Source organism: Sphaerodactylus townsendi, linkage group LG05 (genome assembly GCF_021028975.2).
Source record: "Sphaerodactylus townsendi isolate TG3544 linkage group LG05, MPM_Stown_v2.3, whole genome shotgun sequence".
NCBI classification, from domain to species: domain Eukaryota; kingdom Metazoa; phylum Chordata; class Lepidosauria; order Squamata; family Sphaerodactylidae; genus Sphaerodactylus; species Sphaerodactylus townsendi.
The window spans coordinates 110,014,243-110,027,120 of record NC_059429.1 but is presented as its reverse complement, the minus strand read 5'-3'; the positions used below and the strand labels follow the sequence as shown (position 1 = coordinate 110,027,120).

Below are 12,878 nucleotides of genomic sequence, written 5' to 3'. Positions count from 1 at the left end.
TGGAGCTTGGCACCCCGACCCCCAGGTTTACAAACAGCCTCAAGTGCGGGCGACTCGCTGCTCATTCCAAGCGGCCGGAGGGGACTGTACCAATGCGGCAAAGGGGGGAGAGAGAAAGGCGGCGGAGCTTCAGGGCCGGATTGGAAGGGGACCGCGGGGGTGGGGGGCTCGGCCAGGAGCGGGTCGAGGGCGGATGGATGGCGCCCCCCCCCCGCAGGCGGCACTTGGTCCGGCCCCCGGCTGGGCTCTGGCCATGCGTGAACTGGCCCCCTGTTTAAAAAGTTTGGGGACCCCTGCTTTAAGGGCACCTCAGTCTCCACTTCCTCATTTTGGATTCAAAACAGGCATCCTAAGCACATAGGAAGGGAACTGGTATCACAAAGGGAGAACTTTTAGGGCTGTCTCTATGGATATAGGGAGATAACCGACTGTCCCCAAAGTAATTGGCAACGTTCGGTTAATCAAGACAGAAACCAGTTTTAGAAAGTACCAGTTTATTTTATCAAATCAGTGACCGTGAAAACAAAAAGCAAATATACAAGAAATCTCATCTGAGCAACCGGTGGCAGATGCGGGATTTGTGTTTTCCAAGTAACAGCTACAGAAAAGCGTTCAATATATTATTCCTCCACCAAATAGCTGAACTGTTCCAGAAGTTAAGTTTCCAAGAGCTATGCTTATGCCGAAGCAGGTTCCTTCACACAACTTTTTATTCTTCACCCCATTCATCCTAGGTGGTTTGCAAAAACAAAGTCATGGTACAACCCCACCAAGACTGAAAAGAGCATGTTTCCAGAGTAATATTGGCAAGAGCCAAGAAGCCACAAACTCCAGTTTTAAAAGCTACTGCTGGCATTAGGGGTACTATAAGAGAAATTAAAGATTATGTGCAATGCAAGGCGTGGTAAATTCATACCTCCTGTTGTATGGCAATTCCACTTTTAAAAATAAGTTGATGAGGACATAAAATGATTCAACCGAGTCAAGTTGGGCCCTCAAAATGAGTGCTGGAAGTGACTAATATTTGCTGGGATACCATCACGTACACAACATGATTCTGTGAGTCACTGAGCTGACACAGCAGGTGCCGTGATGCAACCAACGCAAAGGACATTGCGAAAGCACTGAGCTACATCCTCCCAGCAACCCGCTCTAGAACATTAAACCCTCTCTGGTGCAGCAGAAACCAGCTGACCCCTGCATAGCAAAGGCATGCCATTCAAAGGTTTCCTTACTGCTCTGGCAAAAGCAAGTAAATTGAAGCTATGGATGCAATGTGAACTTGCCCCAGCCACAGAGAGGAGGAATCAAGATTCTCTTCAATGTGCACAAGTACAGTCAGCAACATTTGCAGGTGGGGAGAGAGAAACCAATGGCCACAACTAATTCTAAAAGTAAAACAAGACGCTCAATACAGGATTAAGTCTTTTTTTCTCCATTAATGCTTAAGAACCAGGTGCCTCCAAGATTTTCTCGCCACCACGCCTTCAGCTGGCTCAGATGCATCTACAGGTGAGAGGCAATAACCACATCATGTGGTCCAGCTGTACCCAAACTGCCAACAGGGAGTTCATCCTGTCCAGGGGGCAGACACAAGTGCAAGCTCTAGATCCCACCCCCAAGCCCCCTCTGGTGGAACTGCTCAACGGGCATTAATTGGCCTTAATTAACATATGTGATGTGATGACTACATTCAGAATGGGAAGACATTGGAGGAAGTTTACAGATCAGAGTTAGAAGACCCATTCCCCATGCAGGAAAGATGCACACAACCCATTCCGGTATTTACTTTTATAAAAATGGCGCACTTTTTACTGAAAAAATATAGTTCTATAGCACTGATCATATATTACAAAGCTTAAAAATGACCCCCCCAATTATTTTAGTCAAGTTCAAAGAAAATCTGATTTTGCGTATAAACATTAATTCTAGCAGAGGTTATTGCTGTCTGAGTATAATACACAGAATAAAGCTTAAATATTTTCACAATCATTAAGAGTTTCATTATATTAGTGTTTTACATATAAAAAAAAGACGTTACCAAAAATGGAGCAGCCATCTTAGAAACTATAAATAGTTCTATAAAAAAAATCAACACACATATCTTTGCTTTTATTCTGGGAAAAATATAAATATTTTCTTCTCAACTGCCTAGAGCAACCAATGATTGGCGCTTAGAAACCTGTTAACAAACTGCAATTGCTGCTTCAATTCTGGCAATGACTGATATAAAATGCGCTATAGGCATCTAGAGATGTCTTCAGCCAGAAGAAATAAGGGATCAAAAATCAAGTCTTATGAAAATTACAAAAAAAGCATTTTATTTACGAATATTTTCTACAAACTTTTATAAGCAAGCTATTATTTTAAAAGTTTTTTTTTAAGAAACCCTCCATTAAAAAAAAGTTCTTCAGCTAAATTGGGTTAAGATTTGCCTCGCCTACCCAGCCAGCCAAAGAATGTGCTGCTTTTGTAGCTACCAAAGCCTGCTCCCCGGCCAAGAAGAGCTTTGCTTCCTCCCATGTAGCCATTCCTTCCAATTAAATCCTGATGTTATGTAGAGATGTTCAACTCTGCACTATATCAGGCCAGTTACTCTGTAGTGTAGGAGACGGCATAAATAAATCCTTTACACAAATGCCTTGCGCAACGGGCCCCGATGCAAGACAGTATTTTTTTAACTAGTTGAACTGAATTGATACCTTTTACCAAGCAAGGACAGTTGGAGAACAGCAATCAGGTGAAACTGGTTTCATACTGTCTGCTTTCTACGTTTAACCTCCAGTCAACCAAATATAAAAATTTGGCAAATTTGTTTTGCATTTTAAGAATACACATGTACTGCTGCCCCACCCCCGCCCCATTGGGGTTCTCTTTTATACACTGCCTTTTTCGCTTTGTGTCCTCATTAGTTAGTGGGATGGAAAGGGCCACAAAACAGATTTTTTTTTAAAAAAATCGCTTTGACATTAGATCCAAGGAGAGGCATTTGTTCAGAGCTTCTTGTCTGCAGTCCAAAAGCTTTTTACAAAGTCTGTCTCTGTCTCCCAAGTGGGTATGTGGCGTTGGCAAGCCTTAGGCGTAGAATTCATTTGTAGGCGCTTTCTTGTAGATTGGTTTCTTGCCAAGGTCGTAACTACCCTCATCCTTTTTCTTCATGCGGTAGACCAGGAGGAGGACCAGGAAGATGGCAAACAACAACCCGACTGCCCCACCTGCAATAAGAGCTTGGGGAGGGAGGGGAGAAACAGAGTTAATACACTGTCAAGCAGAGCCTTTTCATCCACACTAGCAAACATGCATTCCATTTAACTTCCAAATCCTAACATCTGATCAGTACTGAGCCTCTCTGCTGTTGACTTGCCAACAACTTTCCATCCAGCTTTCGTTCTATTTGTTATCTGATTTTCTATTGCTGGAGAATACTGAACAATTTCTACCACTTGAGGGAGGCAGGGATTTTTCCCTGATTACTTCCAGGTAAAGTGGACAACTCCTCAGTGCCAAAGGAAGCCAGGGCTAAAAAGCCTAAAGACAGCAATTTTCCTTCAAAAAATCCTTATTTAAAAAGCCCCTAAAGTTACACACTACAAATCAGAATGGACTGGCATTCCTGTTAGAGAGGCCCGCCAGCACTAAAATCCAGATTTGGAGTTTGGGCCCTTCAGATTAGGATTTTAGAAAATCTGGAATTTCCAAAAATTGATTAAAATCAGTAGAAATGGCCTTTCCCCACTTTAAAAAACACGCACACGGCAGACCATTTTCAAATGTTTCCCTCAGTCCACTGACCCTTTTGCTGTGCCAATGCCAAGGAGTTGAGTAGATGCAGCAAATGCACAAAGCAACAGCCACGGTTGCCAGGCAGCAGTGCCAGACATTAGAAAATGAATGCCATCTGGACAACCTTAACAGTGCAAATGCCTCCAGGGTAGCACTGGTCATGGGACAATGGAGCAGAGGACAACTGGAGCTGGGGAGAAGGCAAACACCCCCAGGCACAACAGGAAGGCAGCCATGGTGAGGAAGAAACCTAAGCAGTAATATTCTACATAAGACAGATTTGGACTGAAATAGCTGGATGTGGAGCTCCTTAGCAAGGTTCACATCCTCTTTCCCAATCACATGAAACTCGTGTGAATGTGGCAACTTCAGGCAAAGTTTTTAACATGGATAAAATGTGCCAGTTACTGGGTGTCCAATGCTTAAATTCTGTCTGGATCCTCTCTCCCCTGTGCTTCTTTCTCAAATAAGAGTTCTCCTATTCTCCATGTTGACTCAACACCTGTGTGCTTTGCATTCCTGATGAAAGCTTTTCCTTAAAGAGACATTTATCTTCCCGCTTTGTGGCCACACCATGGTGGAGAACGTGAAGGGCTGAGGGTGAATACCTGCAAGGACTTCTGTTCTCTCAAAGATGCTGCCGGTGGCTGTGCTGGCCATTGATATCTTGTTGGACACGTCTTCTCCTTCGGGAGGCACAGCTTTGTTGGGAACGATGATCTCATTGTCTACCATATGTGGGTCACCGTTATCCTTGCTGTCTTTCTTGATCTCAGGGATAGAATTGTCCTGAATAAAAGGGAGAAAGAGAATTGGCCTTCTTAGTACGCAGCTGATGGCAACATTGGGCCTGTTTGAGAGTCAGGTCATATTTCTCTTGCTCTGAAATGATGGTTGGTAGCAGCATTCAGAGGCACTGTGGCAAAGCTCACCTGCAGAAGCAGACTTGGCTGATGGGCAATTTAGCACAGGTGTGTCATACAGCAGGACAGCAACTACACTATATCCACTACAAACACATGGGGTTGGGTTAACAAATTTTCTAGTGTCTCTCATCCAGCATCCCTCCTTGCTGAAGCGCCCACCCCGTGTGGCTTTTGTTCTCACAGGTCCCCTGACCCTCAATCACTTATCTATGCCAAGAATTAGATATTGTACATTTAACCACCATTTCATATTCCCAATTTTTCAAGTGTAGTGGAGGACTGATTATACATTTTGGTAGGTAGATTCTCTAGTCTCTTCACACAAGACACCATAAAATATGCTAGACCGTCTAAATCAGGGGTGTCCAATTGTGGCCCTCCACATGTTCATGAAGATTCACATCAGCCCCTGCCAATTGCTGATGGGAATCATAGTTCATGAACATCTGGAGGGCCATAGTTGGTCACCCCTGTTCTAAATGCACACATTCAGACAGACAGGGCTGTGACAAGAGGGGTGGGCAGAAGGCTTTACTGAAGAGTAAGTACTTACATCTGGATGGGCAGGGACTGAAGACGCAACCTCCAGATCTGTGTATACAGCAGGGGGGGAAAACAGCGTTTGATTAAAATGAAAATGAACCACAGCAACTTACACCAACACTGGCTTCATTTTCGACATTCACAGGGTTTGTCTTGCCAGGCTGTGTCAAACAGCACACAACCGCATAAGGCAAGCTCCTTCCCCCACCACAGCTTACTGAAGGTTGCTCCCAGCAGCTGGTTACGAGGCGTTGCACTACAAGTCTACACAGTGTGCAGTTTAACTTGCTTTTAAGAGGAGCTGCCCTCTTTTCAAACACCCATACCTTGGGGATAATTGGCTCATGAGAAAAACCACCGGATCTGCCTCAACTTGCCATGTGCTAGTTTCAGAGCTTGTTTCCCGCCCCACCACTTGAGAACACAACATGTAAGAGGGCGACAAGTTGCTGAATGAGCCTGTGCTAGTTTTTTTTTTAATGAGTGCATAATGTTGACTATCCTACCTTAAAGGACATGGAAAGAAGAACAGGGCTTTAAGTGAGATACGGTAACCTGAGAGCAGCCCAATGAAAATCAGAGGACGTTTCCCTCAAATACAATAGCTCTCAATTGGGGGTGGGGATCTGCTTTTACATCCTTGACACCAATGTGCAGTATTTTTCCAGCTAGCTTAAAAAGGCTTGGCCTAAGGCCCATTGCTTCAGACTTGCTTGTGGCATATTCCCCTGTGATGGGTTTATGCAGAAGAGGAGTACTTGGTTTACTTTTTAGATAGGCAGGGGCTTCAGAAAGATCTACTTGCCACTTCTCCACCAACCCAACTCCCATCCACACCCCATTGGCTAAGGAGATATTCTGCCCCAACGCAAAACTCGAACTCGAACTCTGATGCCCTAAACTTACAGGCAGCAGAGTAATCTTCAGCAAGACTCTTAATAAGATAAACAACTAACATGGATCAGAGATGTATTCATTTCAGATTTATCAGCTGTGGCCTACAAGTATAGGCAAGAGCCCTACGCACAAAAAAAAGACTACTTGTATTGTTGAAGGCTTCTACAGCTGGAATCACTACAGTGTTGTGGGTTTTCCAGGTTGTAGGGCTGTGTTCCAGTAGTATTTTCTCCAGACGTTTCAGCTGCATCTGTTGCTGGCATCTTAAGAGGATCCTGTGAAGATCCTCTGAAGATACCAGCCACAGATGAAGATCCTCTGAAGATACCAGCCACAGATGAAGCCGAAACGTCAGGAGAAAATGCTACTGGAACACGGCCATACAACCCGGACAACCCACAACACCCTAAAGACTAATTGATTTGGATTATTAAGTTCAGAATGAAAGACCCTCTCTTCCTTAATATACCTGCATCATCTCCTGAACCTGACGATTCAATGTCACTTTCTTGATCAATCGTAAAGTCTGGCCTTGAGTCTTCATCATCTGGCAAGTCACCAGATGCAAATTCCTCAGGAAAGAGCTGTGGGTCCATCGTCTCTGTTTCTCTCACCTAAGAAAGAAAACAGCCAAGTCAGGTCAGCAAATCAGAATGCTGGCAACTAGTTCTCAAACAAAAAGAAGCAAGAGATTCAGGGCTGCAGCCTTCACTGTACCATACTACACCTGGGGCTTCATGTGCGCCTGCAGTTAAATAGGATCGGGAAACTGCAATTACCTGATAGATGCCTGGGCTGGCCACGCCAATAATTGGTAGTGCGTACTATTCTGCTCTGCCAGCATGTAAACCCCTCAAATAATTAAGATTTGGTTGCCAGATTATTAGCTGAAGGTAGTACCTGTCCCACTAGGAGACAAGAGATAGCATCCTTCACTGCCTAGCAGGAGACCAGCATACTATAGCAGGCATGAAGAGAAGGTGGGTGACCAGGATCCAATATAAGTGACAAGGGGACAGGGCTGGGTCTTTTCCACACTCTGCAGACTTCCATCTTGCCCCCACTGTCCCGGAGCTGAACAAACCTCTGGCTACTCTTCCCTACCCTGCTGATGCTTCAAGCCAGCCATGTTTAAAGTGGCAATGTTTGCTTCACTAAGGCTTTTGAATTCAAATACCATCACTGTACAAAGGCTGGAACTGATAGATTTGTTTGCTTCTCCATCTGAACATTCTACTGACAGAGGATCAAAGGGTTTTTTGTAATAAACACTAGCTCACTTGAATTAAGTGCTCCATCAAGAACACACAATTTAAAAAGCAAACTCAGCAGCTGCTCTTTGGAAATAAAACCCCCCTCAATGCTGAGGCCCAGTACTTTGACCGATACGGGCATTGGTTCACCACCAGCAGCAATAGATAAGTTACTCTGCAGTACATAAAAGCCAAAGTGACTTTGCTGTGGGTCAGGTGATTTCATTGTAGCCTGTTTACCCCAAGCTTTCAACGAACCAGGGCTTAACGAACCAGGCAGCTCCCCATTTCAGCTCAGTACTTTGAGGCATGCCCACAGAACTGCCCACAGCCCGACATTCTAGAATCGCCAAGTTGCTTCTAGCTTGGGAGCTGTCAAGAGAGAATCCATTTTGTTTGCTGTAAGAACTAGCAGAAGAATCCTTTTTCCTTTTCATGAGCTCCGTGGGTTCAGAAAGCAGGTGTTTGTTCATTGGGAATGAGCATACTATCTCTCCAGGGTCACAGCACTTGTTAGAAAGTATGCAGTCATCTTCATGAATTTCAACCAGCTGGAACTGATCAGCGAGAGAGACTAATTGGAAACGTCTCCTTTCAGGAAGGAGTGGTAAATTTACTCTTCATCTAGAACTTTCTGATCAAGGCAGACTCTGGCTCGATGATCTGTGATCACTTGACATGGCTAGCCTAAACCGTAAACTAGTTCTATCAGTGCTAGCAGTTCCTTTCCTTTGTCTACTGTGCTGTTTACAATGCCTGAACTTTGCACATGTACTGAAGATACCTAGTACCTTTTGCCTACAAGTACTTCTCTTGATATGTAGACTTGAGGTTTTTATGTTTTATTCATGTAACTGTATTTCACCTGGATTTTGTGCTGACTGTTATGTTTTTTAAAACCTCTGTTTTACTTTCTTTCTTTAATAAATTGTTTAAATTATCTTTTGAGTTTAGAGTTCTGATTCAGAGCCCACAGCTCAGAGTTGTTACCCCCCCCCCCAAAAAAAAGGGCAGATCAGGTCTTTGTCTGGAGCTTAATTCTAACTGGGAGCACATGGCCAACAGCTTAATTCTAACTGGGAGCACATGGCTGAGGAACTAGCTCTTCCCTATTGCAAGCTATCTTAACAAACATCTGACTGCAGAGCAGCAGCCAGTTAATTAGAACTTGCTAAGAACAAAGAATAATGCTGCACAAGCTGGCTTTGAAACTCTGCACAAGCCAGCTTTGTGCAATACGAGCTGGGGACTGGAGAGGGACTGCCTGAATCAATGGCACTAGTCAGTGGAAAGACAATAATGCTAGGAAAAGTTGAAGGCAGCAGTAAAAGAGGAAGACCCAATGTGGTACTGATTCCATCAAGGAAGACACGGACCCCAGTATGCAAGACCTGAGCAAGGCTGTTAATGATTGGATGCTCTGGAGGACTTTGATTCACAGGGTCGCCATGAGCTGGAAGTGACGTGAGGGCGATTAACACATACACAGTAAGGAGGGAGTTACACAGGGAATCTAGGAGGGGAAGTCAGGAAGCCTTCAGGCACTCCTGTTCCTTGGTACCAAGAAGTCTTGTTATGTAGCGCCAAAAGAGTAGGTGCAATGCAAGTTCTGTACCAATTTCAGAAGGTGCAAAGCAGATCAGATCATGGTAGTAGGCCAAAATTGCTCATATCTCCAGTTTCTGCCCACACTTCCCAGAAGCCTCCTTGCTTTCACCCCTCTCTCCTTACGGCCTTGATGGAAGGTTTCGGTTTTGTCAATAAGACCAAGCTCTAGAAGTCTGCTGAAGAACTCTAATGGAAAACTCTGCAAGCGGGATAAATTTCAAAGTATAACCAAGTTGGGTAGAGAGGGGGAGAAGAAAGAGATGAGAATGGGATGTGAGCCTACATACTGACGTTGACTTTTGTTCTCTTTGTAGGGCAGACTGAAATAAACAGGTGTTGACTGCTGAGACACACCTATATGCCAGCTCAGACTGTATTCACTGCAATGAATCACAGATGCCGTTTTCCTTTGTGCCCCTGTTGCCTGACAAGAGACTCGAGAGACCAAGCAGGAGGGCTATTAAAAGGCTGAAAAGGAATGGGTGGCACTTATTATCAGCACAGAGAATGACCAAGACAAGAGGCAGCCATTTTCTGGGTGCTCTGATTTGCAGCAGTACAGTCATCAGACACAGAGTCACTTTTATGACTGAATGTTGTACCAACAAAAAGTTTTGATGGGGGGGGGGGGGCACGAGTGTGGTAATATAGTTAGCCATTAACAAGGGATCAGTCCGTGTGCTCTAGAGCAGGGGTGTCGAACTCATCTGTTTCAAGGACCAAATATTGCATAAATGTGACTTGGTCAGGCTGGGCCCTGGGGAGGAGGGTGGCTGCCTCAGCTGGTGAGCCCCCAGGAGATTCCCCAGCCCAGATTGGCACTGAGCGAAGGCTGGCTCAGTTTGAAAGGGCTTATCAGGCCCACGAGCCAGTTAAGGCAACCCCCCACCCGACCCAGCCAGATCAGAAATGGGCACATTTGACAACCCTGCTCCAGAGAAACCTGGTTCACCTAGATACAAAGTCAGTTCAAGTCACTCTCGACCTTCCTGTCCCCCCATCTGTAGTTTTTTAGCTATTTAAACTGACTCCTTTCTAAGAAACCTTTGACGGATGGAAACTTTAACCAGTGGGGCAGAGAACGAGCAGAAAGGCACTTCCATTGCTGACCAAACAGTGCTCTCCTGAGAAGTCGCAAGGCAGTCCGAGAGGACTCAAGGATATCCAGATCCACTCTGACAGGAAACAGGATCACTCCACATCATTCACAGAGCAGTAGTTCATTCTGATTCTCTCCCCTAGCTGGGGCCTCAACCACAGCTCCCGAGGAAAGGGAGGGGCAGCAAGTCCAGCCTTGCCCAGCAGCCTCATTTCTTGCTCACTCGAGGCACAGCCGCTCTTTAAAGCAGGTGAGCTTCCTTAATGTGCTTCCCACATACACGAGGATAAGCTGCCCTGTGTGAGTTCATGTGTAGTTCTTTCAAATCTGCAGCTCAGGGAGAACTGCTGAGCCAGCCAGGGTTGCCAATCTCCAGGGTGCACCTGGATATCTGATCTCCAGACAAACAAGATCCGTTAATGGCTGCTTTGGAGGATGGCATTATACCCTGCTGGGGTCCCTCCCACTCCCCAAAACCTGCCTTCTTCAGGCTCCATCCCCCCAACCCCCAGGTGTGCCTTAAGCAAAGCTGGCAATCCTTGAGCCAGTCAACAAAACTACTGGAGAGTTTACTTTATACAAGTATGCGCCAATGTACACAAACACCAGGAGAACCCTTTCACTTCCATGGGCAGGCATGTCTTACAAAGTAAGCAGTAAACACGCAATGCTGCCCCGTGCCCAAGCAGAGATTTTGTCCCTGCTGTTTTCTCTCCTCCCTACAGTCCGAGCGCTGCACCAGAGGTGACTCACATCTCTTTGCCTTAACCATATTTACATTATAGTTTGCAGACAGATGTTCACACATAATGAAACTCGGCTAGTTTTTAAAATCCTCTCTCTATCTCTATATATAGATGCTCTCTATATAAAATCCTCTACAGATTTTTTTCTCTCTCGAGTAAAGCCTTTGACACCTTTTGCTGTTGGCAGAATTGGACAGCAATGGCACACAGGGGACCAATTTTCATCCCTCTGGGCTTCCGCAGGCATCGATTTGACGAATTCTTCGACTTCCTCTTCTCCCCCACCAAATAGTTAACAGCTAGGTTTTCGCTACTTTGGTCTAGTCTGGGTTTAAATTCTTCTCTAATGAACCAAGATCTAATGTATGCTACATTTCTCATAGGGGTCTGGAACCTAGGGAGGAATTGGGAGGGGGTTATTATACATGTGGTAGAGAGTCTGGGCTGCATGGCTTGCTGGCCATGACTAGTCCTACCTCATCCTTAAAGCTCCCTTTCAGAGTCATGTCTCCAGGATGCCGGCTTCTAAATTTTGTATTTTCCTTCATTATTTCAACACAACAGCTGAACCAGAATAGGCCGGAATACTTCTTATCAGGGACAGATTTTTGACCATGAAATTATGGCAACATACAACAAGCCTTGCTATTAATACGCTCCCACTGGCAGAATTCTTTAACTACAGGAGCTTGTCACTTTGACGTTTAATCCATTTGCAGCATGTTTTCCCAGTGTTAAGCAGCTTTTTACGCAGAAGGAGTGTCAAGAGAGATTTAAAAAATACATCATTAGGAGAAAAAGGGCCTATGCTACAAATTGCTGAAAGGTTTTCCTTCTCTGCTATAGGCCACCAAAGACCAAAGCCTTTGAACTGCTAGCCTGATCTAGTATTGCTGCAAGATAATTAAATGTTTGGAGCATTGTGGCAATTCATGTGCACTAGAACATGCCAACGGATAGGCAGGGATGATTTCTGGTGTGGGGACTGTTCGTAAAAACGACAAGTTGTAAAGAAAGAAAACAAAGAAATCCAGAACAAACAACTGGTTCCTTCAGCCCAGCCTAATACTTTTCACACAGCCTGACCACCATTTGTTGCTTTTCAAAATGAGCTTCTCACCTAACCCAGCAAATAACCAGATGAATTAATGGGGGGAACACTACTTTTAACCCTAACCAGAATCATATGATAGGCTATAGCAGGGGTGGCCAATCTATGGCACTCCAGATGTTCATGGACTACAATTCCCATCAGCCCGCCAGCATGCTGGTAGGGGCTGATGAGAATTGTAGACCATGAACATCTGGAGGGCCATAGGTTGGCCACCCCTGGGCTATAGGATTTGGATCTGCAGTAGTGACTTGTAATGAAAGCATAAGTCCCTTTGAAGCTGCTCTAAGCTGCCCGTAGACTTTGCTCTTTGCTGTTTGTTCATCAGTAGGCAGATCAATAGGATTTCTTAAAGGACAGACTGAAGCTTCAGAGTTTACCGTGACTTGAGCTGCTCAGGATAAGATACGTGATGTATGAGGAGTAAATAGTCAAAGAAAGAAAGGGATACCTTCAAGAACAAATAGAAAAGATCCCTTCCACACTGAATACCTCAAGGCGGAGTAGTACGTCTATTAGAAACTTGCAGACTATAATCAGTCTTCTCATATTCGCTCCAAATATGTTTGCCAGATTAACACACTCTTCATCTTAGAGTGAAATCCATATTCAGGAAGGGTGCTTTTCTGTGCTACGTGTGTGAAACAGAAAGAATAGCTATTCTAGTTCTGCCAGGGGTTCTGCTTCATCCAACAGCAAGCAACTCCCAAAGGGTGTGGAAAATACTCAGCCGTCCAAGGAGCTTTCAGAGCCATTCAGTAAAGAATATTGATTTTAATAGCCTTTATGACTCTTGCTGATCTCCATTCTTTAGCGTGCTTGCTCTTGACTGTATCCTGAGTCATGCAGGAGGGTGTCCGGAAAAGAGTACAGCTACTGGCTCTAAGCCAACGCCCCTGCCTCCTCCCATGG

The 12,878-nt window shown here is 44.9% G+C and overlaps 1 protein-coding gene across 2 annotated transcripts in view; it reads right to left on the bottom strand.

Annotated features, from left to right (window-relative positions):
• Positions 1–477: 477 nt before the first annotated feature.
• SDC4 (syndecan 4) overlaps positions 478–12,878 on the bottom strand; it is a 56,967-nt gene continuing 44,566 nt past the window's right edge. For both annotated transcript variants that reach the window (XM_048496394.1, XM_048496393.1), the window contains exons 2-5: positions 6,619–6,763; positions 5,263–5,300; positions 4,392–4,572; positions 478–3,227 (exon numbers count right to left, since the gene is read on the bottom strand). In XM_048496394.1, the coding sequence (XP_048352351.1) occupies positions 3,076–3,227; positions 4,392–4,572; positions 5,263–5,300; positions 6,619–6,745 (498 nt within the window). In that variant the 5' untranslated portion in view covers positions 6,746–6,763 and the 3' untranslated portion in view covers positions 478–3,075. The remainder of the gene's footprint in view (positions 3,228–4,391; positions 4,573–5,262; positions 5,301–6,618; positions 6,764–12,878) is intronic.